This window comes from Pelodiscus sinensis, chromosome 7, assembly GCF_052426305.1.
Source record: "Pelodiscus sinensis isolate ZL-2025 chromosome 7, ASM5242630v1, whole genome shotgun sequence".
NCBI classification, from domain to species: Eukaryota; Metazoa; Chordata; order Testudines; family Trionychidae; genus Pelodiscus; species Pelodiscus sinensis.
Window position 1 is genome coordinate 36692394 of NC_143058.1, and position 25834 is coordinate 36718227.

At 42.4% G+C, this 25834-nt stretch overlaps 1 protein-coding gene across 1 annotated transcript in view; it reads right to left on the bottom strand.

Annotated features, from left to right (window-relative positions):
• KCNH7 (potassium voltage-gated channel subfamily H member 7) overlaps positions 1–25834 on the bottom strand; it is a 410475-nt gene that overhangs the window by 15749 nt on the left and 368892 nt on the right. The window contains exons 12-13 of the mRNA XM_089779738.1: positions 25127–25332; positions 13801–13900 (exon numbers count right to left, since the gene is read on the bottom strand). Of these exons, the coding sequence (XP_089635864.1) occupies positions 13801–13900; positions 25127–25332 (306 nt within the window). The remainder of the gene's footprint in view (positions 1–13800; positions 13901–25126; positions 25333–25834) is intronic.

Here is a 25834-nt window from a genome sequence, read left to right on the forward strand (position 1 = left end):
TTGGTGGTGGTAGAGACTTACAGTGAGTTTATTGAGATTGAATCCTCCTTTCTGCTCATACCCTCCAAAGACAGAGATGTGGGACAGTGTCAAAAACTTCTGAGTAGTCAATGAAGCAATGTTAGAAACTGAACGGCCGATGGACAAAGACGTTCCTGAGTGCAAACTGGGTCAGCCCATTGGCTGCTAGCTTAAAACATAAACTGCAAATTTAAAGATATCATGTTTGTGAAGTCTACTTTACCCAGAATCAATGATTAAAGTTATCATGTTTATGAAGTCCACTGTGTTTTGACTTACCCAGAATCAATGACAATTATATAACTTCTATTCAGAATGGGTTTGAAGAATTGGTACAGAGGAAAGAGAAGAATAACCGCAATGAACTTTGGAATAACGTGAAAACTGTTACGTTTAAAAGGTCAAAGAACATGTTCCAAAAAGACAGTGTCAGACTACACAATAGTTAACTGAAAAAGTGTTATAGCTGGTATTAAAAATGATGTATAGTAAAAGAGAATGGCTCAGAGATGGAAGAATGTAGGCAAAACTATTCACAACCAGTCTATAAGACAAGGGAAAATGCATGGAACTTGATAAGTATAAAGATATTAATAATATAAAGATTAATCACACTGAAAACTGGTAACAAATCTGACCACTGTGAATCTAACATAATAAAAACAAAAGGAAGTATTTCTTCACACAACATCTAGTCAATCTGTGGAACTCCTTGCTAGAGGATGTTGTAAAGACCAGGACTTAAACAAGGTTTAAATGGACCTTTGATCTGAGCTAGTATGGCCATTCTTATGTTCTTAATTTCACATGCCCAGCTATGTTTCGTCAGATCATACAAACACTTGAACCCTGGGGCAGAGCACACTATTGTGTGTGGTGCTAGTGGGCCCCACATGAGAGAGGATGAGTAAAGGTGAGTACTGGTGCATGTGAGGATGAAAGGTTGCCTTTTCTTATAGATGAAAATGACTCAGTGCAACAGGATTCAATCTGAATTTTATGCTATGATTAAAATGCCTTTAATTGGGACCCTTTTAATATTCAACAATAAGAAATCAGCAAAGGAAAGTTATAAGAAGTAAGTTAGGATCCTTCAGGATACATTATTATAAAGGCCAAATGAGGCCAAACCGTACACAGAGAGTAGTTATTAATGGTTCACAATCCTGTTGGAAAAGCATAACAAGTGGAGTTCCGCAGGGGTCTGTTTTGGGACCGGCTCTGTTCAATATCTTCATCAACGATTTAGATATTGGTATAGAAAGTACGCTTATTAAGTGTGCAGATGATAGCAAGCTGGGAGGGGTTGTGACTAATCTGGAAAATAGGGTCATAATTCAAAATGACCTGGACAAATTGGAGAAATGCTCTGAGGTAAATAGGATGAAGTTTAATAAAGACAAATGCAAAGTGCTCCACTCAGGAAGGAACAATCAGTTTCATACATACAGAATGGGAAGTGACGGTCTGGGAAGGAGTACGGCAGAAAGGGATCTAGGGGTTATAGTGGACCACAAGTTGAATATGAGTCAGCAGTGTGATGCTGTTGCAAAGAAAGCAAACATGATTCTGGGATGCATTAACAGATGTGTTGTGAGCAAGACAAGAGAAGTCATTCTTCCGCTCTACTCTGTGCTGGTTAGGCCTCAGTTGGAGTATTGTGTCCAGTTCTGGGCACCGCATTTCAAGAAAGATGTGGAGAAATTGGAGAGGGTCCAGAGAAGAGCAACGAGAATGATTAAAGGTCTAGAGAATATGACCTATGAGGGAAGGCTGAAGGAACTGGGCTTGTTTAGTTTAGAAAAGAGAAGACTGAAGGGGGACATGATAGCAGTTTTCAGATATCTAAAAGGGTGTCATAAGGAGGAGGGAGAAAACTTGTTCATCTTGGCCTCTAAGGATAGAACAAGAAGCAATGGGCTTAAACTGCAGCAAGGGAGGTTTAGGTTGGACATTAGGAAAAAGTTCCTAACTGTCAGGGTAGTCAAAAACTGGAGTAAATTGCCCAGGGAGGTTGTGGAATCTCCATCTGTGGAGATATTTAAGAGTAGGTTAGATAAATGTCTATCAGGGATGGTCTAGACAGTATTTGGTCCTGCCATGAGGGCAGGGGACTGGATTTGATGACCTCTCGAGGTCCCTTCCAGTCCTAGTATTGTATGATTCTATGATTCAAATCCTACACTGTGCATTCCAGGATCTGCTTCCTGTCCCCATCTCTGCTCTGATTTAGAGAAATGTCTTAACTCACAGTGACTACGTCTACACTTCAAGGTTTTTGCGCAAGTCATCTTTTGTGGAAGAGTTCTTGTGCAAAAACTTCTTGCACAAAAAACACATCCACACCTCAAAGTGCATTGCTTTGGTGATGATGCGCTTTTGCACAAGAGAGCGTCCACACTGCATGGACGCTTTTTCACAAGAAAGCTCTGATGGCCATTCACAGAATGGCCATCAGAGCACCTGTGCTTTTTTGGATAGACTCTATTTGCATAAGAAACCCCTGCAGAGTGTCCACACATGCTTTTTTATACAACAGCTGTAGCACAAAAAGGAGTTATGCCTCGTAAAAGGAGGTTTACCTACACCAGAAAATGCCCTCTGTTCTGCCATTTTACTGCTGATTTACTTGCGCAAAAGCGCATTTGAGATGTGGACGCTCCACAGGTTTTTGCGCAAAAACCTTACAGTGTAGACATAGCCAGTATATCTACATTGCAAATATATGCCCATGCCTGGCCCTGGCCAACTGACTCATGCTTGCAGGGCTCAGGATAAGGGGATGTTTTATTGAAGTGCAGACATTCAGGCTAGCACTGTCCATCAAGCTCTTGGGCCCTCTCAGAGGTCTAGATCTCTAGCCACAGTCTAGACATACCCTCAGTATCTGTTTCATCAGAAATAACTGTACTATCATATAAAATGCACAACAGTGCATGCCTCGTTTACTGGGCTGTTGAATTTTAACACATTCATTTTGGTAAAGAACTTTGAAATCCTCAGATGGAATACACTATGGTAAAGCATTATTATGGAAGATACCATTATTTGAAAGATTCAAGTAGATATATTTTCCAGTGGAAGTAGAATATGCTGGCCTCCACTTTTGCACACATATTTGCAGATGCAAATATCTGCAGTTAAAAACATAAGAACGGCCATACTGGGTCAGACCAAAGGTCCATCTAGCCCAGTTTTCTGTCTACTGACAGTGGCCAATGCCCGATGCCCCAGAGGGAGGGATCACAACAGGCAATCCTCATGTGATCCCTCCCCTGTCACTTAGTTTTTCTGCCAAACCATTTCTGATGACTAATTAGGGAATTTAGATGTGTAAGTACCTGATCTGTGGGGGAGTTTGGTTCTTAGACATCCAAAAGTCCTAGCTGTGAGTGCAAAAATGGAAAAGTAATTATGACCAGGTAGAACATTTGGCTCTGTGGCTCTCAAGCAAGCTGACAAAAGCTGTGAAATTCAGCATTAAGCCTCAAACTTTGTCCTTAACCAACTTTAATGTGATTGAATACTGCAAAGGTCTCTGAACAACAGGTAATTTTATATCTCAGATGTTCCACACTATCTACACCCAGCAGAGTGAGAATTAAGGACAGCGAGGCAACCTCTCTTTGTTTTTGTTGGCTTAAAGCATCTCATATTTTAATGTGGGATTTTGTTGTGCAGAAATTCCTTGTCTTTAAATGATAAAAAGTTATAGACACAATCTCTGGTCATAATGAAAGAGAATGCTAAGTTCAAATGAATGGTGTTAAAGTAATTGCAGAAATAGCTTCAAATTGGGGAACTAAAAGTGATTCCAGATTTTCATGTTTGGTAATAAAAATGAGGAATGTGAAAAATCCTGAAATCATCATGGATTCATTCAGAGATGAATTTCACAATGATACCACATTTATGTTTTTATGACCCATTTAGATGATGAGACCTTGACCTAAGCCTGGCTGTGTTATCTACCTTCCTATGGGGCTGTTCTGTTCTGAGCCATTGCACCTAAGCTTTCAGACGAAATTAATGAGAAATTAAGATAAAACATTCCCAGAAAGAACTGCTTGGCTTTCAGACAATATATTAGAAGAGAGAAAACTAACCATAATCCTTGCCATTTCTAGAATGCATTGCTAGACTCTCCTGTGTTTGCCAAAGCAAACCTACCATAGCAGAAAACAAGAACACACTAACATCTGTGCACACACATATGAACTAGAAAAGTTTCTTGAACTTGAGAGAAGAATCCACTTTGAACTCCACCAGCTAATTTACCTCATTGAGTGACATACTGTATCAATAGGTATCATAGCAATATTTAAAAGATGAGAGATAGGCTTAAAACTTATGTTGGCACAAAATACTTATAATGACTGCTCCCATTAGAAGAGAGAAAAACCTTAAATCCATAAAAAGTTTAACATGTAGATGTTTCAAGCAAAGAAACACTTCCACTCACTTCCACTTCTCTCCAGCTGTCTCCCTGGACCCCAGGAATGCTCAGATATTGTTGGGTGTGGCACCAGATCTGCATTCAGTATAGGCGCATCTACACAGCAGGATTTAACTCAAAATAAGCTATGGAAATTGAGCTACGACAATTGTGTAGCTTATTTTGAAACAGTTTATTTCAAGTTTTGGTGCTATCTACACAGCATTTATTTCGAAATAGAGCACTCTTCCTCCAACTTCCCTTACTTGTACAAAGAGGGTTACAGGAGTTGGAGTAAAAAGTCCTTCAGCTTGACAGTATTTCAACATTATTTCAAAATAACTGCCTGCTGTGTAGATGTGGACTAAGTTATTTCAAAATAATGCTAGTTATTTTGAAATAACGTTGCTATGTAGATGTACCCTATCTGACTTACACTAAGGAAGGAAAGTCAGAAAGACTATTTGGAAACTGATTGCCTGAGAAAGTTGGTTCATACTATTCTCAATAAAAGTTAGTTAAATATTTTTCTTTTCATGGGAGGAAAAAGTATTTTAGATCTTTGCTTTTCTATGGCTAATATTAATGTCAGCAAAATTCTTGGATTTTTAATCTGTCTTTTCCACTGATAACGTGGCACCACCATGCTTGTGATGTAGAACCTATTGCAGAAAGGGGACATTCTTCCTTTATGGGAAGCTAAACATCTTCTCTTTGGGATTCCAGCTCTGTAGCTTGGAGGGATTAAAAAGGGTTAGGGAAACCAGCTAACGTTCTTTCCCTTCTCCCTCCTTCTCAGACCTGCGGGTAAAATAACTACAAGTTTGCATACCTAAAAGCAGTATTAACTGGTGTTGCTTCACCCTCTGGGTTATTAAGATTGTGTTTGTGAACAGCTGCCACAGGAGGCAGTGACTTCAGGAGCTGTGCTGTCCAGGGACCAGTGGGAGGTAAAGAGGTGAAAAGGCAAAGCAGAGGTACAGGGTATTCATGTGGGTCTCCCTTGCCTACTGTAGATCTTGATGTATCTCTACTTTACACCTTTGGGATCCATGCTGCATGAAGGAAGTAGGAAGGCATTTCCTCTCTTTGCTGAACAAAAGCAAATTGGGTCCTTAGCTCATTAATATTTGGTATAATTGCAACCAGCAGTGTGGGTTCACTTACAATTTTTATTATTCAGAGATCTCTATCCTTTTAGGTTAATTGGAAACAAGTTAGCCCTCACCTACACAAATATATTTTAAAATACATAAATATTTTTCTGCAGGGTTGAAAGCTACCATACATTGCATCCACTGAAGCCAATGAGAGTTTACCACTGACTTACAAAGAATGAAGGAATGATGACAAAATACCTCTTTTGGGCTATCAGAGTAAGCCTACTTCATTAATATAGGTGGACAGATAGGGTTGCCTATTATTAAGATTACACAAAACTTCCCATGTGAACATCATATTTTCAGTTACTTATAATGTTGCCAAACTAACTGCTCAAGCTGAAATTTTGCATTCTGGGTGTCTATCTTGGGCTGAATTTATGTGAATAATTTTTGCCAAAACAGTTAATCTGTTTCCAAGAAAGAGGCTGGGGAAAATATGTTGTTTTGCCTGGAATGGAACCAAAGATTTCTGAGTCCTACTATTACTCTGCTGTCAGTAAATATCTGGCAAAGTGTCACATCCCCCTCCAGTGTTGGTCCACACAGAAGAGAACAGCCTACTACTGCTATCAGTTACTCCATTAGCTCAAGTAGCAAAGATCTGTGCGGTGGATTTAAAAGCTGCAACCTTGCTGATGACCCTCTGGGTGTCATTATGGTATTACATGATGGAATTTCTATTTTTTAAGTTTGCTTTTTTTAAACAAAAAGAAAATTATTAAGATTGCAAAGACTAGGACTCAAAAGTTAGGAAATGCTAGATTTAAGGTTGCCTGTTCAATATTAATTCATCCCTGCTTGTGTCTATGCATGATCCTACAATCTTTAATTCCATGATCAAATTTTTTTCCCACAGGATCTGTATGTGCAGGATGGGCATGCTCTAGCAATGAACTGGTGTTCTGTTATAAAGGAGACTTTTATCTTGCCTAAAGTGAAAAGTGTGTAGTGAATGAGACAGGGGATTACAGAAGGAGAAAGGAGGGTCTCATGGATGACAGCTGAATGCTGTTGTGGAGAACTGGATTCTCTCTCTGTCTCTTTCACAGAATTCCTATCTGATGTTAAGCCAACTCTCACCTAAAGCAAACTTTTCACAGGTGATCATTAAATATGTGTTCCTTGTTTTTTTGATGCCTAACTTGATACCAGGCAGCCAGATTTGCAGAGGTGCTGAGCACTCTCTCCGGGTATGTCTACACTACCCCGCTAGTTCGAACTAGCGGGGTAATGTATGCATACCGCACTTGCTAATGAAGCCCGGGATTTGAATTTCCCGGGCTTCATTAGCATAAGCGGGGAGCCGCCATTTTTAAATCCCCGCTGCTTCGAACCCCGTGCAGCGCGGCTACACGGGGCTCGAACTAGGTAGTTCGGACTAGGTGCCTATTCCGAACTACCGTTACTCCTCGTGAAACGAGGTGTACCGGTAGTTCGGAATAGGCACCCTAGTCCGAACTACCTAGTTCGAGCCCCGTGTAGCCGCGCTGCACGGGGTTTGAAGCAGCGGGGATTTAAAAATGGCGGCTCCCCGCTTATGCTAATGAAGCCTGGGAAATTCAAATCCCGGGCTTCATTAGCAAGTGCGGTATGCATACATTACCCTCCTAGTTCGAACTAGGAGGGTAGTGTAGACATACCCTCCTTCAGTTAAATCCATAAGTGCCATTTTTTTGAATATAAAAAGTGCTGTCTACTGCTAAGAACTCCAAACTCTGAGTGAGAGGCATCTCAAATTTGCAGCCAAATTAATGGGGTAACTTTTGATCTTCAATCTCTTTGCTTCAGTTCTCCATTTGTAAAACAAGGATAAAATCTCCCCCCACCACCACCTTTCACAAGGATGTTGTGAAGATAAATTAAAGTTTGTGTAGTACTCCAATACTACAGTAATAAATGCCACAGAAAGACTCATGAAGAAATTAATTATTCTGTCTTCAAAGCAGGGTTTGAAAAGTGTACAGTAAGGGTACGTCTAGACTACATGCCTCCGTCGACGGAGGCATGTAGATTAGCCAGATCGGCAGAGGGAAATGAAGCCGCGATTAAAATAATCGCGGCTTCATTTAAATTTAAATGGCTGCCCCGCTCTGCCGATCAGCTGTTTGTCGGCAGATCAGGGCAGTCTGGACGCGGCGTGCCGACAAAGAAGCCTTTCTTGATCGGCACAGGTAAACCTGGTTTCACGAGGCATACCTGTGCTGATCAAGAAAGGCTTCTTTGTCGGCGCGTCGCGTCCAGACTGCCCCGATCTGCCAACAAACAGCTGATTGGCAGAGCGGGGCAGCCATTTAAATTTAAACGAAGCCGCGATTATTTTAATCGCGGCTTCATTTCCCTTTGCCGATCTGGCTAATCTACATGCCTCCGTCGACGGAGGCATGTAGTCTAGACACACCCTAAATGACGCCTATTGAAGAATAAGGAGAAAACAAAAACTGAGTAGCTACGTAAAGGGGAGCTGAGAGCTATCCCAGGCTGAAGGCCAAGTTGGGGGTCAGCTCCACACTCCTGGAAGGTGTGGGGCCTCAGACTGAAGGGGCGGGGCTGGGAGTTGCCATCTAGACTGCTATGCCTGCCTCAGTACTGCCTGGAGTGAGCTGCACAGTACCCCCACTTCCCCAGGCAGCTCTAAGAGATGTCTGGAATGTGCTGATGACAATTCAAAGGGCTTGGGGTATAGCCATTCCTGCAGCAGTTGGAGTTTAGGTTGCTTTGAATCACCAGGCCCTAAGGCAATTGTCCTTTTTGCCCCTCCTACCCTCCTCCCTCTCCTTCCCCCATCAGCGGGCCTGGCAATTTACTAATGAGCATCATGTATTCTATGCATTGAATAGTCCTGGATAATAGTATGTGATCATGGAACTAAAGTTTGTTATGATGCACAGATACAAGGGGTTTGAATTAAAGTCGCACAGAGAGCCTTAATTTGGTATTTCCTAACTTTTGAGTGCCTGACTTTGCAACCTTACTAGTGCTCTTTCACTACTGCTTTTTGGTGTGTAATTTTATAGCACCCACAGTGTATATACTCAGCAAATGGGACACAGCAGGCAAATATAGGATAGATAACATTTCCATAAAGATTTTCCTTTCTGTAGGGCTGTTGCTACACTTCAAAGGCAGAGGTGCCTACCAACTAATCGAATAGTCAATTACCCAATACTTAACTTCCTCACCACAAACAGGGGCTGGTTCCGGAGCAGCCACTGTTCATGGTGGCCAGCCTCATCCACCGAGAACAGAGACTGCTTGGCAGCAGCCCCCGTCCATGGCCACCCTGGTCACCAGGATCAGAGGCTGCTCCAGCACCAGCCCCTGTTTGTGGCAGACAGGGCCAAGCAGTTCTAGCTTGTTCTGATTGCTGTGCCTCTTGATTTTAAATGTAATAAGAGCCTGGCAGCTGTTTCTACATTTAAAATGCAGAGTCGCAGCGCAGATGGCTCCTGGAGCCAGCACAAGCCTGGACTGCTCAGTTTCAGCTCAAGCTGGCTCCTGGAGCTACAACTGCTATGGCTCTGCAGAGGGGTCCTACTGACTAATAGTATAGTCAATACAAATTGTATCAACTATATGATTAGCCTGATACTTGCATTTTAACATCCTTATCCAGAAGGCTACAGTTCATGGGAGAAGTGCTTCAGTATCAGGCTCTTGAAGGAGATGAGTTAATCTGGCACAGGCTGCAATAGGAGCAGATGGATGTGATGGACTACCTGACTATTAGGGTACGTCTACACAGAGTACTGATGTTATTTCGAAATAACATAGTGTATGTATGCACTACAAACCTTTATTTCAAAATAATGTTGAACTGGGGACTTCTTACTTCCGCTCATGGTAACCCTCATTTCATGAAGAATAAGGGAAGTCGAAGGAAGAGTATTCTTCCTTCAACTTCCTGCTGTGTAAACAGCACCAAAAGCTGAGTTAAGCTATTTTGACATAAGCTACACAATTGACATAGCTGAAGTTGTGTAGCTTAATTTGACTTTAGCCTTGCTGTGTAGACATGCTCTTATAATTTTGCTGTCAGGGATTCTTTGTAAAACATAGGATTTGAGGAACACACTTCTTGCTTCCTATCCAGGTGAATGCAGTCAGTAGGAGTCAGACGGATTTCCTTTGGTGGGCTCTTAAAATGAAACCCAAGACAATAAATATTCCCTGTCAAGAGTTAAGTGCCTCCTCCTGGACTGGTTGCAAATAAGTTGACACAAAAACTATATTAAACTACCTGAATCAAAAGTAATCATAGAGCAATACGACTCTCACTAAATTCTGTTCACTCTAAAGATTAGAGGAATGGGCCAGATTTTGATCTCTCTTACACTGATGAAAATCCAGTGTCAGGGACTGACAGACTTGCTGAGCCCCAGCTCCTTGCTTTTGGTAAGGGTGGGGCTTCAAGCAGAAGGGGCAGGGCTGGGGCTGGTGCCAGCTCTCAGAGCCGCCCGAAGCATGCTGCATGGGCACTCCAGTGTCGATTTAAAGGGCCATGGGCTCCGATTGCTGCCATAGTAGTGGTGGCAGCTGGGAGTCCCAGGCTCTTTTGAATTGCCAGGCCCTGGGCAGTTGCCCACTTGTCCCCTGCTTCACCACATTGGTGGGCCTGGTATAGAGTTATTCTGTTTACATCGAGGATATCAGCATTGCATTCCAGTTACTACATCTAAGAGGGTGTACTTAACATGATCATCCTTCCTGGAGTAATTTTCTGCTTGGAATGCATAGTGTTCACATCTGATTGCCTTTTGGGATTTACCCTATTTCTGGGTGCATGCCTGGTCACAACCAAAGCATCTGATAACTTCAGGTAAGGGCAGAATGAATACCAGGGTAACATGGAGAACATCTCTTCATGGTATAAATGATTAGATGCTGGAATGGACCCAATGAGGTGAAGTTCCTAGAGACACCATCAATGTCAGTGTTAATAAACAAAAGTAACTCACACCAGAGTGAATAATGATGTAGGGATTCTGACTAGTAGACTAGAAGTGTGTTTTTTCAAAGCCCTAATACACATGGATATAAACTGTCAGGTCTAAATTCTTGTCATGACTTCACTGCAGTGACTTTCTTTATGCCACTTATGGCGCAGAGGATTTTCAGGCTGGCTTTATTGAGTCTGAAGATGGCCTGGGCCAGCATAGGTGGGGGGAGTAGAAGGACTCTTCAGCACTTCTGAATCCTGTCCCCTTCTCCTGGCCCAGTAGGCCCTGAGATTGGGATAACGTCAACTAAGCAGTTGAGAGGGAGAGAGAGGAGGAAATGTGAAAAGAAAAAAACCTTCCCCTGTGTGTGGGTCAGGGGATAAAAGGGCAGGGAAGGTACTATACTACCCCACTGCCTCTCACCTGTTTAGGTTGAGGAGAAAGTGTCACCCTGTCTGGCAGCTCTGCTTACAAACTCTCAACCAATAGCACTGTTGGGACATGCAATCTTGGTAAGAATACCTGTGGATGACTGTCAGTCATCTGTAGCAACAGGCTTCTCTGGTGGTGCCTGCATATGCACAGGGACTACAACACTATTCCCAAAGGCTGGGCTGGGATAAGAATCATGGAATCCCCTGGGAAGTCTGAGGGTAAAGCTGCCAGGTAGTGGACATGTGGCAACTCTAGAATGGTCTCTCTCAGGATTCCAATTGCTCTTGGTAACCAGACTCTGGCTGGGCTACAGAATTGCAGGTAGTGCTGCACCACATAGCTCTCTGGGACTGAGGGTGAGCGATTAAGAAATAAACAATGACAGAGCCCATACATAACTAAGATCAGATACATGGTGACTCATCTAGAATATGCTGGAAATGTGTTAGAGGTGGAGTAAGACAGTTTTACTTCACCCACAAGAGAGTAAAGTGCTTGGTTCAGCAAATCATAAACTACCTTGACTGAATTAATTGTCCCATTTCTAGGAAAGGAAGAAAGTACATACTGGAGATAAATCATAAAGAGTTGTGAGATATTGTGTAAATCCCTGATGAAACTATGAAGCTGTTGAAAAAAAGAGTTACCAGGGCAACAAGGTCTAAATCAGACTTACATGAACTGAAGGGAGAGAGAAACACAAATCTATGTTTAGCAGTCCACAGGGGAGAAGATCTGAAACTACTGTATGCTCACACCAAAGAGGGAAAAGTGCAATTTCAAACAGCATAATTTGCTACTTGGTCAACAGCTAAATGGGAAGCACAAGCATGAGTTCTATATTTCTATTAAAAAGAGCTCCCCCTCATTAAGATAAAGAATCTAAGTTCAGTACCATACTGAAGGGGCAACACAAACAACTGATTGTATAAATCATTAAGACTTTACTGAGATTTATAGCTTCAGAGCCTCATAACAGCATGGATGGATGCTTAGATGTTAGAGTTTATAGTTGTGAAGCTAGAAAATTACCTTTAAAAGTAATCTTTAGGTCACATTTTATCTAGACAGTAATGATATTGATCAGAAATGTGCTATACATCTCCTAAATTACTTCATAGAATCTGTTCCAAACTGATTATGGAGGGCTAAGTTATAATGAGCCAAATTATGTTCTAACATCTTCCCTGAGATGTGGAAGGCCTTGAAATCAGTAGAACTGCCATAGTTCTTCACAGAACAACAAAGGCCCAGGGACAGGCAACAGAATAACAATGTATGTGGATTCCATGTGCACCACTACTCTGTTACAGTTTTGCCACAGGGCAGGGAAAAAGTGTGCTGGTTGAACCAAAACTATACACACTCCCTGGTTACCCTCTCTTCTCTTTTGTGTCCCCTTCTCTAGAGATGGAGTTTCTCTCTCCAGTGTGACTCAGCCAGCCAGATAACAGAATTAACAGAATTGAAGGGTAGGGTACCATTCATTTCTCTTCTCTCCCCATGACATGCTATTTTCATTGACAAAACGGTGGCAAATGACATCCTGTCAAAAGCATTGTGAAAGAATGCCAAGAATCAGGAGACTGCTTAGTGAGACTCATAATTTAGCAGGCAAAGACTACCAGTAAAGCTACCACATATAGGTTTTGCCACCCCCGGCATCTGAGCAGGCTATTCACAATTCCACAGGCGGCATAGTCTGGCACATCACTTGCATATTATGTAGGTGGCAGGGTCGGTTCTCTCATAGGAAACATGAAGGTTATCCAGGTTAGGCACCTCTGTCAATAGATTCTTATAATGAGCAGATAAAATATTTCATGGGGAAATTTTCCTGTCAGAGGTGTCACTGTGGCTTACTGCCTCAAAGATGCTTCTTTGATGACATGGTAACATGATTTTAGCCAGGCACACACTGGGCTAAAGTCCTTCTTCCAGCACTTTACCTGTCCTTTATTTATCATCAGCAAGTCTTTGGCTCCCAAACTAGTGCTGCCCTGCATATAGGATTGGCCTTTAACAATGGAACACGAAAGGCAGAATGGGACAAATGCCAGAAACTTTGATTTCTCAAATAAATAATTGGACACCCACACCAAAATTAAAGATTTGGATTCACCCAGTTCCAAAGAAAGTCATACAAGTCTTAATTTAGCTCCCCTCGTGAGTACTGCTGTTCTAACCAAAGCCCTTGGTATTTGTGATCTCTTCATGTTGGTGACAAGAGTTAATCTTTGGCCAAGTACTCCTCTCCATTATGATTACTCCCATAGCCTTTTATGTTACTTTTAAGTGTAGAAAATGCCACCCTAAGACCTGCCAAGAGACTCATTTGCACATTGCCAGTTGAGGCACAAATTCATCTAGGCCGAGCATAGATACTGTACATTGCAAACTAAATACTATAATTCCCGGGGTATCACAGGAACTGAGAAACACTAGCCTGTATCAAACTCAACATTACTATTTATTGGAAGAAAAAACAATAATGCTACTAATAAAAATCCAGTTGACTAGAATCTAGAATGATATTCTAGGATATGATTATATAGAAATGGGATCTATAGTGATGGTTGAGGAGCCCTGGGAAGGTGGAGCTGATATCCATGTCCGTGTGTGATTATTTTCAGAGCCACTGCAGAGAACTCCCTGCCTGTTGGGCAACAAAACCATGAGTAGCTCACAAGTAATTGCTGCCATGGAACCTTCATGTATCTGGGATACCCAGTGAAAAGGATACCTTAGTAAATATCAATGAATAATGTCCCAGTGCTGTCTATTTAATATAAGACATTAAGTTAATTACCTTGCTCTACTTCACTTTCAAAAGACAATTTCCTTCTTCGAAGTTTGCAGTTATCTCCATCCGAATCATTAGTGGTTTGTGATCTTATTATGAGATCAGCCTTGATTAAATGAAACATGTAATGCAATGACAGATTAGTCCCATTTGAAAACAGCATATTATCAATAGGCGATTGACTGTTAATCATGTTCCAGTTTTAAGGAAGGCAAGATTACACTCCTCAGTCTGGATCAACTGGAAACACTATTGGCATAGACCAATATTAATAATAAAATTATCATCTGGATGGAATAATTCTACAGTGTCACCATCTAATGGGGAAATAATAATGTCCAGACAAATTAGTTTGTTATAATGCATGAGTGTGTTGTCATCAGCTCCTAAGCTTCTTGGAATGGTATTCTAAGTAACAAAGCTTTGTGAAGTTAAATAAGAAAAAAAAAATTAAAATAAGCTCTTACAAAGAATGTGTATTATTGCAGGCAGTAATGTGGTAACTGATTATAATTAGCTGTGATGTTTAATTACATAGTAATGATTAAAAAGGTTACGTTTTACAACAATAAATATCAGGTTGATAAACACCATGTATTTTACTCTATTTTCTGTCCAGACCCTCCCTTCCTCCTTCTCTGATTCAGCTCATTGAAATATTTTTTCTGTAGCTGAAAATTGTGGTGTCTCTTTTTATCTTATGTTGTTGTCTACTTGAAGTTCCAGCTTCTGATTTTTGTGGCAGAAATGGTTTCAAGAAGCATTTAGAACATTTGAAGGGTTTGTTTTTTTTGGTGTCACTAACATGCTGACAATGTATTTAAAAACAAATAATATGTCATGAAGACAGTGCAGTGTGTGAATATGCACAAAGAATGGGCTTTGGATCCACTTTCCTTCCTCGTACTGGAAGGAATGCCTATCAGGTACGTTGCTTGGTCATGTGACTGGGCTGGGACAAAGGGGTGTTGAAACATTTACTGCTATTGCTACCACTGTCACTGTAGTCCTGAAGAATTAAGGTTTAGATGGACTTCACAATGGTACCCATGGTTGGAATAATGGAGGAAAGAAAAGAAGGTAGAACTAGTTCAGGGATAGACAGGCACAGGCATCTCTTGGCCAAATAAAACTGGGACTGCATAGAGTTTCCAAAAGCACATTGGTCACAAACATGCTGATTGCATCATTTACATATTATTTTGAGAATTACCATAATCAGCGAATTACTAGTTAAGACCCTGTTTCCACAAGCTCCTAGGCATGGGTGTCTTCCCACCATGTGGAGCCCCAAAGGTGTCTCTAGTTGAATCTTCACTTGAGGGATGAGGATAAAGCAGTTATAAGCAATAGCTTATGGCAATGGAAACATCTTGAAGAAGCTAATGTGTGTGGGGTGGAGGGAATTGGTGGGAGGGGACTGTCTTTGGGTTCTACATCAAGGATTTTTGACACACATGATTGATAGAATTTCATTTTAACTCTCAATGAGCCTCCAAATAGAAAAATATTTATAAAACATTATAGAGATGGAAGTACAGGAAATAGCTGCTTACTCTGCCTTGTCATTCATAACTAATTTGATCCTCATGAACAGAGGTGGGCAATAATTTTTGATGGGGGCCACTCCATGATTCTGGAAAGTGGTCAAGGGCTGCAATTTTCTCTAGAGGGGGTACGGGGTTTGGGATGGAGGTTGGGAGTAGAAGGGAGCTTGGGGTTGGGGACTGGGCTGTAGGAGACAGTCTGAGAGGGAGTTTGGGTGAAGTAGGGGGTTATGACCAGGAGCAAAAGATTGGGATGCAGGGTCTGGGAGGGAGTAGGGGTGCAGGAGTGAATTTTGAGTTGGGGAAGTAGTGTAGGAGAGGGTGCAGGGTCTGGGAGGGAATTGCAAACCAGGGCAGGATGTGTGTGCATAGGTTTTGAATTGTGACCTAGGGCAGCAGAGGGCAGTGACCTGGGGCAGGGAGCTGGGTTGCGGGAGGCAGGCTCTGGCCAGGAGTCACTTACCTTAGGTGGCTCCCAGCCAGCAGGCCAACAGGGTCCCCGAGGCAGGCTCCCTCCTGCAGCAGCCCTAGGCTGCTCAAGGAGGTTCCCTCTATGTGCTGCTCAGGGCCATGCATCCGGGGGGGGGGGGGGGAAACAAGACACTTTGCACACCACTCTGCCCCCTGGCCAATCATTGCAGCTAGAGCTAGGAGCGGGGGAGTGTGCAAAGTCTCTCACTCCCACCAGGGTCACGCAGCACCTAGAGGAAACCACCACCCATTGTGAATAGTTGGTGGTTCACTCTGTGCACTATGTGTCCCTGGTGGGGGATGGGAGGAGACTTCGCACCCTCCCTCACCCCAGGCCTATTGGAGGCTGGAAGCAGGTCTCTCACCCCCTGCTCTCCTGCCAGGGGCTTGCCTCACTGTTCAAAATGGCTGGCAGCTCCCTCAAGGTGCCCTGCACCCTCAGCAGAGGGAAGCCACCAGCTGTTTTGAACAGCCTCAGGGTCTCAATAGGGCAGGTCGTGGGCTGGATCAAACAGTTTGTCAGACCTGCAGGCCATATCTTGCTCACCTTTGCTCAAGAAGCTCTCAAATATGCCGTTTCAGGTCTAGCTTTGATGTATCAGGAAAGTATGTTACATCTAACATTTAAATAACAGTGATGATCTTTCCAAAGCAGAGATATAATATGCACAAAAAGGAAATTTTGCAAAGAAAATAATACAATTTTGATGAAAGAAGACTCAGCTTCAAAAAGAACATGATTTGTACTATAAAGTGACTTTTAAATATAAATATTTTTTAAACTGGAACATAAGTAACACCTCTCTGGTTTGTATTTTGCTGATCAGCAACCCTCTTGCCCAGCATTTGCATATGAAATCCCAGTGGCCTCTGTTGCCCATATCTCAGCTTGAATTCAGGAATAAAGAACTATGAAGAGGTCTTTGCACACTAAGGCTGTATTAATTCTACTTTAAAATATACTGGAAAACTTGGTATAACTTGACTTATATCCGGAATAATTAAACCTAAACTATTTTTTCGAATACACAACTAAAAAGGGGCCACTGGGCAGTTAGGTCCACGTTTTCTGGACATGGCTAGGTGCACTTCTACAGCATTATGTGGAAAGCAAAGCTATCTGGGTAATAGCTTCTCTCTTGCTTCTCCTGTGTTGTGATAGTGAGGCCTACACATTTTTTCCTAAAAGTGAGCTTAACCATGATAAGTGAATAAAATGTTATAAAATGTCACCATAACCAACAAATGTGGAAGAGACAGAAAGACTGAATTAGTCCAAAGAGAAAGGCCTATTGGTATAATTCAAGTCCTGTGTTTTAAGTCATGCCTGAGAAACAAAAGTAGTATAAGACTGAAAATTAGTTAGCTGAAATTGGTATATTGGAAATTAGACCTAATTAGTGGATAAAACAATGAAAGTATGGGCTATTCTGCCCATCCTGTCCTTTTGGCACCCTTCAAAAGGAACTCAGGTGAGTGAGCTGGCTACCACAGCACTGGCTAGCTGAAATACAAAGAGGAGAAGGAGTAAGGTTCACTATCATGGTTACCACCCCCACTATCTTCTAAATCCCCATCCTAATCCTAAAAGAGTCTTAACCAGACTGGGTCAAAGACCAGCAGCTAGGTGACATTGCCACCTCCATTGCCCCTCTGTAAATCTTAAGCACTACCTAGAATGTAAGGCTTTGATACTCCTTCCTCCCCTCCTCCCCACACCACCGGCATCTTTACTTTCCTTGCCCACTTTACTCCTTTGCTGCCCCCAGAATGCTGCTTTACCATACACCCCTAGGGGACTCTGCGTGTGTGTGTGTGCGTGTGTGCGTGTGTGAGCGAGATGTGGGGGGGAGTAAGGAGCAATATCAGCACTGCCTGAATCCAGGTCATTTTTCCTCACCAAAGCTGTGCAAGATGAGGGCAGAGAGCAGCAATTCCTGAGGCTTGCCTCACAACATAGCCCAGATAGGGAAAATGACCTGGATGCATGGAGTGCTTTGTGTTGCTCCTTGCTGTCAACCTCACAGACCTCTAGGGGATTGTGGAGGAATATTGGGGGGAGGGTGAGTAGTGTCTCAGTGTCACTGCTCTCTCTTCCCCCCCCCCCACTGAGTGCTCCTGCCCCCATCATAGACCCCAGGGAGCAGTTCCTGACATGACACTTGACAGTACTTGCTCTTGTGCTGCTGGATGGTTCCCCCTTGACCATGGGGCAGCTGCCCAGGTAGTGTACCCATAAGGTCAACCCTGAGTGCATCTCAACTCACTTCCTCTCTTTTCCCCCAAAAGGACAGTCTTTACCATTTTTAATACCTTCTAAAAGATGGTCAGATGTGGGAGAGGAGAGAAGGAATGCAGGTTCTAGTAAAGTGATAGAAATGTAGCCGTGTTAGTCTGGTCTAGCCGAAACAAAAAAAAAAGGACTATGTAGCACTTTAAAGACTAACAAGATGGTTTATTAGGTGATGAGCTTTCGTGGGCCAGACCCACTTCCTCAGATCAAATAGTGGAAGAAAATTGGTACTTTAAGGTACTAATAAAGACTCTCCACAATTAAAGGGAAAGGGAACAAGGAAAATCGTTAAAACAAAAGCCTTAATACTTTTCTGTATCTTTAATAAAAAAGTTTAAAAGGTTTTTAATGGTGTGTTTGCCATGACGCAAAGCAGGCTGAGCTTTCTGAATACCAACCTCAAACCTTGTTAAAAAGTATTAAAGGTTGGGCAGTGATAGGGTCCTGTTACAAATTTTGTCTCTTCAGGCCCATTTATTCCATCCAAATGAATTTTTGACAACCCAAGATGTACCTAAGGGGTTAATGCATACTCAGAAGCTGCTGTCTTGGCAAACTGGCTTTTTCTCCCCCACAAAGTTGATTTATATTTATTTACTCCTGGGGGAACTCTGTACCACTCTGCACACGCAGAATTCATGTTCCACACAAACTGCATTTCTCTGCAGAAAATACATTCTGCTGGAGAGGTGCTGCAGTTCTATCCTTCACCCACCAGTGACTGCTGTAGTGCCAGATCAGAGGGCAGTGAGCTCAGAGCCACAGCAGTCAGCAGCCAATAGGGAGAGCAGAGGTTGCTTTTCTCAGAGCAATATGCCTACGGGGCCAGGTAAGGGGGAATGTGGTATGTGGGGAGACACTTGGCACTTGGGACTTCTGGGAGATCAGATAGACTAGGGGTCAGAAAGCCTAGTGGAGAGGAACAGACTGGGAGTGCAGGGACACTGGAGTGTGGTAGGTGCAGGATCAAATGGGGCAAGGTGAGAAACCTCGGCCTTTAACTCTTAAGTCAGAAGGTGGGGAGAGGAAAAAGAAATAAAAGTACAGGCAGTCCCCGGGTTACGTACAAGATAGGGACTGTAGGTTTGTTCTTAAGTTGAATCTGTATGTAAGTCGGAAATGGCATCCAGATTCAGCCGCTGCTGAAACTGATCAGTTTCAACAGCGGCTGAATCTGGACACCAGTTCCGACTTACATACAGATTCAACTTAAGAACCCCAGGCGTCCCCAAGTCAGCTGCTGCTGAAACTGATCAGCAGCTGATTCCAGGAAGCCCGGGGCAGAGCAACTCTGCCTCGGGCTTCCTGTAGTCAGCCGCTGGTCAGTTTCAGCAGCGGCTGACTTGGGGACACCTGGGGCAGAGCAGCTCGGGTGCTGCTGGGTTGGTCCAGTAGCGTGGCCGCTCCTCGGCGCTACTGGACCAACCCAGCAGCACTCCAGCGTCCTGATTCAGCCGCTGCTGAAACTGATCAGCAGCGGCTGAATCAGGACTCCTGGGGCAGAGCAGCTGGGGTGCTGCCGGGTTGGTCCAGTAGCGCCAAGGAGCGGTGCTGCAGGACCAACCGGCAGCACCCCACCTGCTCTACCACAGGCCCCGGGCTTTGCTCCACGTCTCCCTGGTCTGCTGGGAGGGGGGGACACTAGCTGCGTCCCCCCCCAGCAGACCAGGGAGACGCGGAGCAAAGTGGCGGAAGACCCAGGCCGGACCACGGCGCTTCCAGATCAGCGCCGCGGGTCCGGCCCGGGTCCTCCGGAGCTTTGCTCCTCGTCTCCCTGGTCTGCTGGCTCCCCCAGCAGACCAGGGAGACGGGGAGCAGCTTTTCTCGCCCTGGAGGAGGCGGGCGGCGGGACCAGGTGTCCCGCCGCTCCAGTCCTCCGGGGCGAAAAATCCCCGTTCGTAACTGCGGATCCAACATAAGTTGGATCCGCATAACTCGGGGACTGCCTGTATCAGAATGTAGATCAAAAGCATGCAAAACAAACCATTAATGTTTGTACAATTTTCTTAAGAAAAAGGTTAAATGTATTAAAGTTGACCATGACCAATGTTCCCGCTAATCTTTTCCATGTGCAGAATAATTTTTTATGTGAGGAATAATTTTTATGTGCACCAGCACATGTAACAATGTGTACCGCCAGTAGAAACAAAAAACCTGGGTAAGGGCACTCTGCTAATCAACTGGGCAGCATTTGAATCTTTTTTGAGCAGCTGCACACACACACACACACACACACACACACACACACACACACACAGCTTACAGAGAACACTGGTCACGATCCCTCAGAGGGACCCAAGATAGTTAAGTGGGGATTGTGAGCTATCAGCCCTAGGCACCAGCCTTCTAACCTCAGCTGTCTGGGTGGGGTGAACGTATCACCCGTCTGGGGGGCGGGCGGGCGGGAAGTGTATGTTTCACTCATTACTGTTTAAAAGGGGTCACCAATACAAAAAGTTTGAGAACCATTGATTTTGAGGTTTGTAGTTTCTGTAAGTGATAATAATTTGAAAATTTAATACAAAAGCATTAAAAAGTGCCAGAATTAATGGTTTGTATTTGTGAAAATTAAGTTTCTAAAGCAAACTTTTACTGAATTACCTTCATGGGTAATCTCCTCTCCCTCTTGTTAGCAAGATGCTAGCATAATTTCAGGCTGCTACTGCATTAACTATGAATTGAATTGCAAACTAGGTGAACAAAGGACTGTTGTAGCACCAAATTTTTACGATTATCTTGTGTTTTTCTATTTTGTTTGTGATGTCAATTTTTCTTGTTCCACATTTTAGATCCTCATGGCGGGCTAAGCTGTCCCCACAAATGTTGGTGGTGAAAAAGGTGGGCAGTTTGTCAGAGTACTGCTTTGCATTGGGATGTACCAAAGAGCTCAAAATTGATGAACTAATTCCTAAAGAACATCTTATTGCTTCTTTGTAAATGAAGGCAATATGAAGGGCAAAAATGCCATAAGGGATAAAAAAAATTCTCCAGGTGACTAAATTTACAATTTCTTTATAACATTTTCATAGTTTGTGCAAATATGCAGAAAAAAGAAAGAGTTTTTTCCCCAACATTACCTATTCTAGGCGTACATCCAAAGAACAGATAACAGCTGGTTTGTTTTTAAACATCTAATCCTATAACAACAGCTGTTTGAGATTTGTTTTAGCTACAAAAGAAGAAAGTTGTAAGTTCTCAGCTACTGTTAACATCTGGAAGACTTAACTGTAATTTTGGTAACATTTAATCTGATAAGATTTGAAAAATGGCATCTGTGGGATAAATAACCAAGTATCTTTCCCCACTTTTCTCAATAGGCTTAGATTAAAATAAGTTTTTTGTGACATTATGAACAAATATCCAATCCTAGGTAGATCTGGTTAACAAGAGAGAGGGGTTATGTTGTGATAATTAGGGCCACAAATTTACCCTAATTGAGAATGCAACAGCAAAAATGAATGTTTATAAGTTGTCACAATAACCACTAGCAAAAAGGTACTAAAGGGAGACAAAGGCTATGTCTACACTGCAGAGCTTTTCCAGAGGTATCCTGGAAAAGCTCTGCTGCATCCAAGGAACGCATCTGCTTTTCCGAATTTTTTTTTGGAAAAACAGATGCATTTTTTCAGCATCCCTGTAAACCTCATTCTATGAGGAAAAAGGGATGTTTTGAAAGAGGATTTTTTTCTGACATTTGGCCCTGTGTAGATGGGCCAAATGTTGGAAAAGCCTCTTTTGGAAGAAAAATTGCGGTTCGCAATTTGCATATCTTTTTCCGACTTTTCTTTGTAGTGTAGACATAGCCAAAGACTGAATTAGTCCAGGCAAAAAGTAGTACTTAGATAATTCAATTTATATCATGATCGGTAAACAAGAGAAGAATGGGACAGGAAATCAGCTAATCGAAATGGGTATTTGAAATTGGGCGTAATTGACAGATAAAAAAAATGAGTAGAAAGACTATTGTGTTCATCAGTCCCTTTTGGGGTTCTTAAAAAAAAAGAGATCATAGGAGGAAAAAGCTGGGTACCAGAACACTGATAAGAGAAGGGAAAGGAACAAGCTTCATCATCATAGCTGCCACTTCATGGTCTCCAGGGATCCTGGATATTCTTCATCCTAACCCTGAAAGGTGTTTTGACCAGACTGGGCCAAAGAAGAGGGAGTTAGACTATATCACCACCTTTACCTGGCTCCCACTAAATCCCAACCACTGCCTGGGATGTGAGAGTTTATCATACACAGGCTTGGAAGAACAGAGTATAATTTTCCTTCCCCAACTTATTTCTTCTCTTTTCTCTCCCTTGCCTTCTAATGAGAGTCTAATTTAGTCTGCAAAGACTGCATGGTTTGCAACACTGCCGCAAAACCATGACCCGAAAGAGGTAGTTAAAAGCCATGCCCTAAATAACCTGATGAGCATGTCAGGTCGTGGAGTGACTGATAAGACTGTGCATTAAGCTTATATTTTTCCAGCAGTAAGATTGCAAATGAGACTCAACATCAGCGACAGAAGCTGCACTTTCCATCTTCTATCGTGGAATGAGGAGTAACGGTAGTTCGAACTAGGAAGCCTAGTTCGAACTACCTAGTTCGTGCCGCGTGTAGCCATGCGGCATGGGGTTCGAACGAGCGGGGATTTAAAAATTGCGGCGCCCCGCTTATGCAAATGAAGCCCGAGAAATTCAAATCCCGGGCTTCATTTGCAATTGCAGTATGCCTACATTACCCCGCTAGTTCGAACTAGCGGGGTAGTGTAGACATACACACACACACACACACACACTCTGTGTGTGTGTGTGTGTGTGTGTGTGTGTGTGTGTGTGTGTGTGTGTGTGTGTGAGAGAGAGAGAGAGAGAGACACAGACTGTGTGATGTAGTATGTGTGTGGAGGGACACAATACTTGTGTGTGTATGACAATGACTGGATATGTGACACATGTACTAGGTGTGTGACACAGAGGGTGTGTCTACCCAGCAAAGTTATTTCAGAATAATGGCTGTTATTCCAAAATAACTATGTGAGCATCTACACAGCAATTCCATTCTTTTGAAATAATTTCGATTTCTGTAAACCTCATTCTATGAAGAATAACGCCTATTCCAAAATAGCGTGTGTATATGCTCTACTTATGCTAGTTTGAAATAGCTCCTCACCAGGGCCATTCTAAGTTATTCCTCCTGGGGCTCTAAATCGAGATAGCACATCTACATTAGAGAAGCCTGCCTTGCACTAATTTGGGGTCTTCCCTGCAGTGTAGATGTGCTATTTCAAAATAAGCCATTGAAGAATAACTATTCTGAAATAGCTTATTCCAAAATAACCGTGCAGTGAAGATGTAACCAGACTGTGTGTGCTAGTGTGTAAGTTTCTGAGATATGCCATGCATTGTCTCTTTAAGACAGGCAAAGCTGTCATGCTCTGTTGTCTTCTCCCTCCCTTGCTCTGCAGAGCTGACTGTTGGAGAAAGCAACAGTGCACTGTCCCTATAGACTGGTACATGTCTCAGTCACTCACAACACATACTTCAGACAAAAGTAGCTCCACTGTCAGTGTGTCCCTCTCCTTGACCCATGCTCTGCAGAGATAACAGTACACAAACAGGGGGACTCCCTGACTTTAGCAGTCCCTTCCCTCTCACCTTGATACCCTGCTCTGCACAGCAATCACGAAGATCCTGGGAGCAGTTTGGCTGCAGGACAAATCAAGGTGGAGGAAGGGCTGCTGAACCCATTGCTAGATGTATGTATGTTCTGCTAACCAGGTGGGCCGTCCAGATAGAAGTGCTCGGCTGGCCAGATTTAGCCCCCAAGCCGTATTTTGCCTGCTGCAGTTTTAATACCATGGAATAGTCAATTGAGGGGTTTCCTCCTAAAAACTCTTTATGGCTAATAGGAAAGGGAGCAAGGGATAATGTTAACATTAAAGCTTTACTTAATACTTTACATTTCAAATAATGCAAATTCTCTCCATTCTTTTCTGAATCTTTACTAAAAGGCAACACATTTTTAAATTATGTATTTGCCATAGTGCTATGAAGATTGAGGTCTTGCTATACAAAGCCTTGTTTAACCCAGTTTAATGTTGGAGAGCGACAATGTCTCGTTAATCTCTTTGACTCTTTGGGCTCATTTATTCTATCCAAACTAATGTAATACCTCTCGCTCCTGTAGCCAGAAGCACCCTCCCCTTCGATCAGTGGTCAACCCTTTATTTTTTCCCTCCAAATACAGACTGACAAGCTTCCTTGGAGATTTAAACTCTACTGAAGCTACATTTCCTCCTCCTCCTTTCTTGAAGGGGGCACTGTGGACAGGGAGTCCTCTAAAGGAAGCCTTTGGTGGGGGGAGAGACATATGGAGGCACTGCAGGTTCAGGGTAGAGAGACAAACGTGGGATGTCCTAACAAGAGTCCTTCATATGTTTTATTAATTTTAAATATAGGAAATGTAATCCAAGAGGACAGAACTGTGGAACAAGATTTGCAGGACAACTATATTTGTTGGAGTATTAAACAAGTATCAGGCTACCGTGGTTTCATTTATGACTATTTTCTATTTCTGATAAACATATTGTCAGTGTTAAATTTTTCTCATTGTTAAAATATTCATGTTTATTTTAAAACTGTCTTTAATGGGCATATCACAATATTCATAATTCCTCTGATTTAAACTTTTAATGCTATTTGCATATTGAACCACAGCCTGTGAGTTTAACATAATTTATCTCATTCACTTCTGCTATGTCTAGTTGACATTGCTGGACCCACACAGGTAAGTTATTTCTTGAACAGAATTTGGCCTCAATTGTTTTGCTTTTAATTTTGATAACCCTTTCACTTGTTATTTTCCAGTTTTGATCATATGGAACTTTTTCTGCTCTCACACCATTATGGATATGTTAACTTTTGTGTAAGAGGAGAATCAAAACTTATATTATTCAGGGGTGTCTTTCTTTTCTGTGACTTAACATGTATACCATGAGCAGAATCATAGAAAAAATAACACCTATTGTATGTACCTTTGCGGTTTCATGTCTCAGATTAAAAGTCAGTTCTAGATTGGTGAGAAAGAGATCAGAAAATTCAGGATACATATCCAAAACCTCTAGTAGGTCTTCTCGCTGGATCTTATGCAAGTCACAGTAGGTCAAAGCTCTCACATCTGCATTTGATTTCCCTGGTTTTGCATAAAGGTGTACCATCTCTCCAAAAATATCATTTTTACCTGCAGAAACAAAATCAGACAGATATGATTATTTTAACTGAGAAATCCATTAAAATGAATGCACTCAGAAAAAACTTACAATATGGGATATAAGTGATAAAACCTGATTATCCTGTTTTATACCATTGTACAAGTATAAAAAGAGTAATTTATCAAAATCAATGGAGTTACACTGGTATAAAACTAGACTAAGTGAGAGGATAATCTGAAAATTTTTAAAGTCAGTTTTGAATCATTGTTGCATTATTCCTGCCATAACAGAATATGTGCAGATTTCTACCAGCCCCTCCCCTCTTATAACAAAAATATAATCTAGAGTAGTAAATATTATTCTTGGTGATGATGATGAAGTAATTTTATACCACAGTAAACCCAGATTGGGAGCTCTGGCCATGAGGCCACATGCTAGCAAATGTACAAAAATTTATATGATAACATAATCCTTTACCCAAAGATCTAAAGTTGAAGAAAATTGAGTCAACTTCAGCATAGGAATTAATTC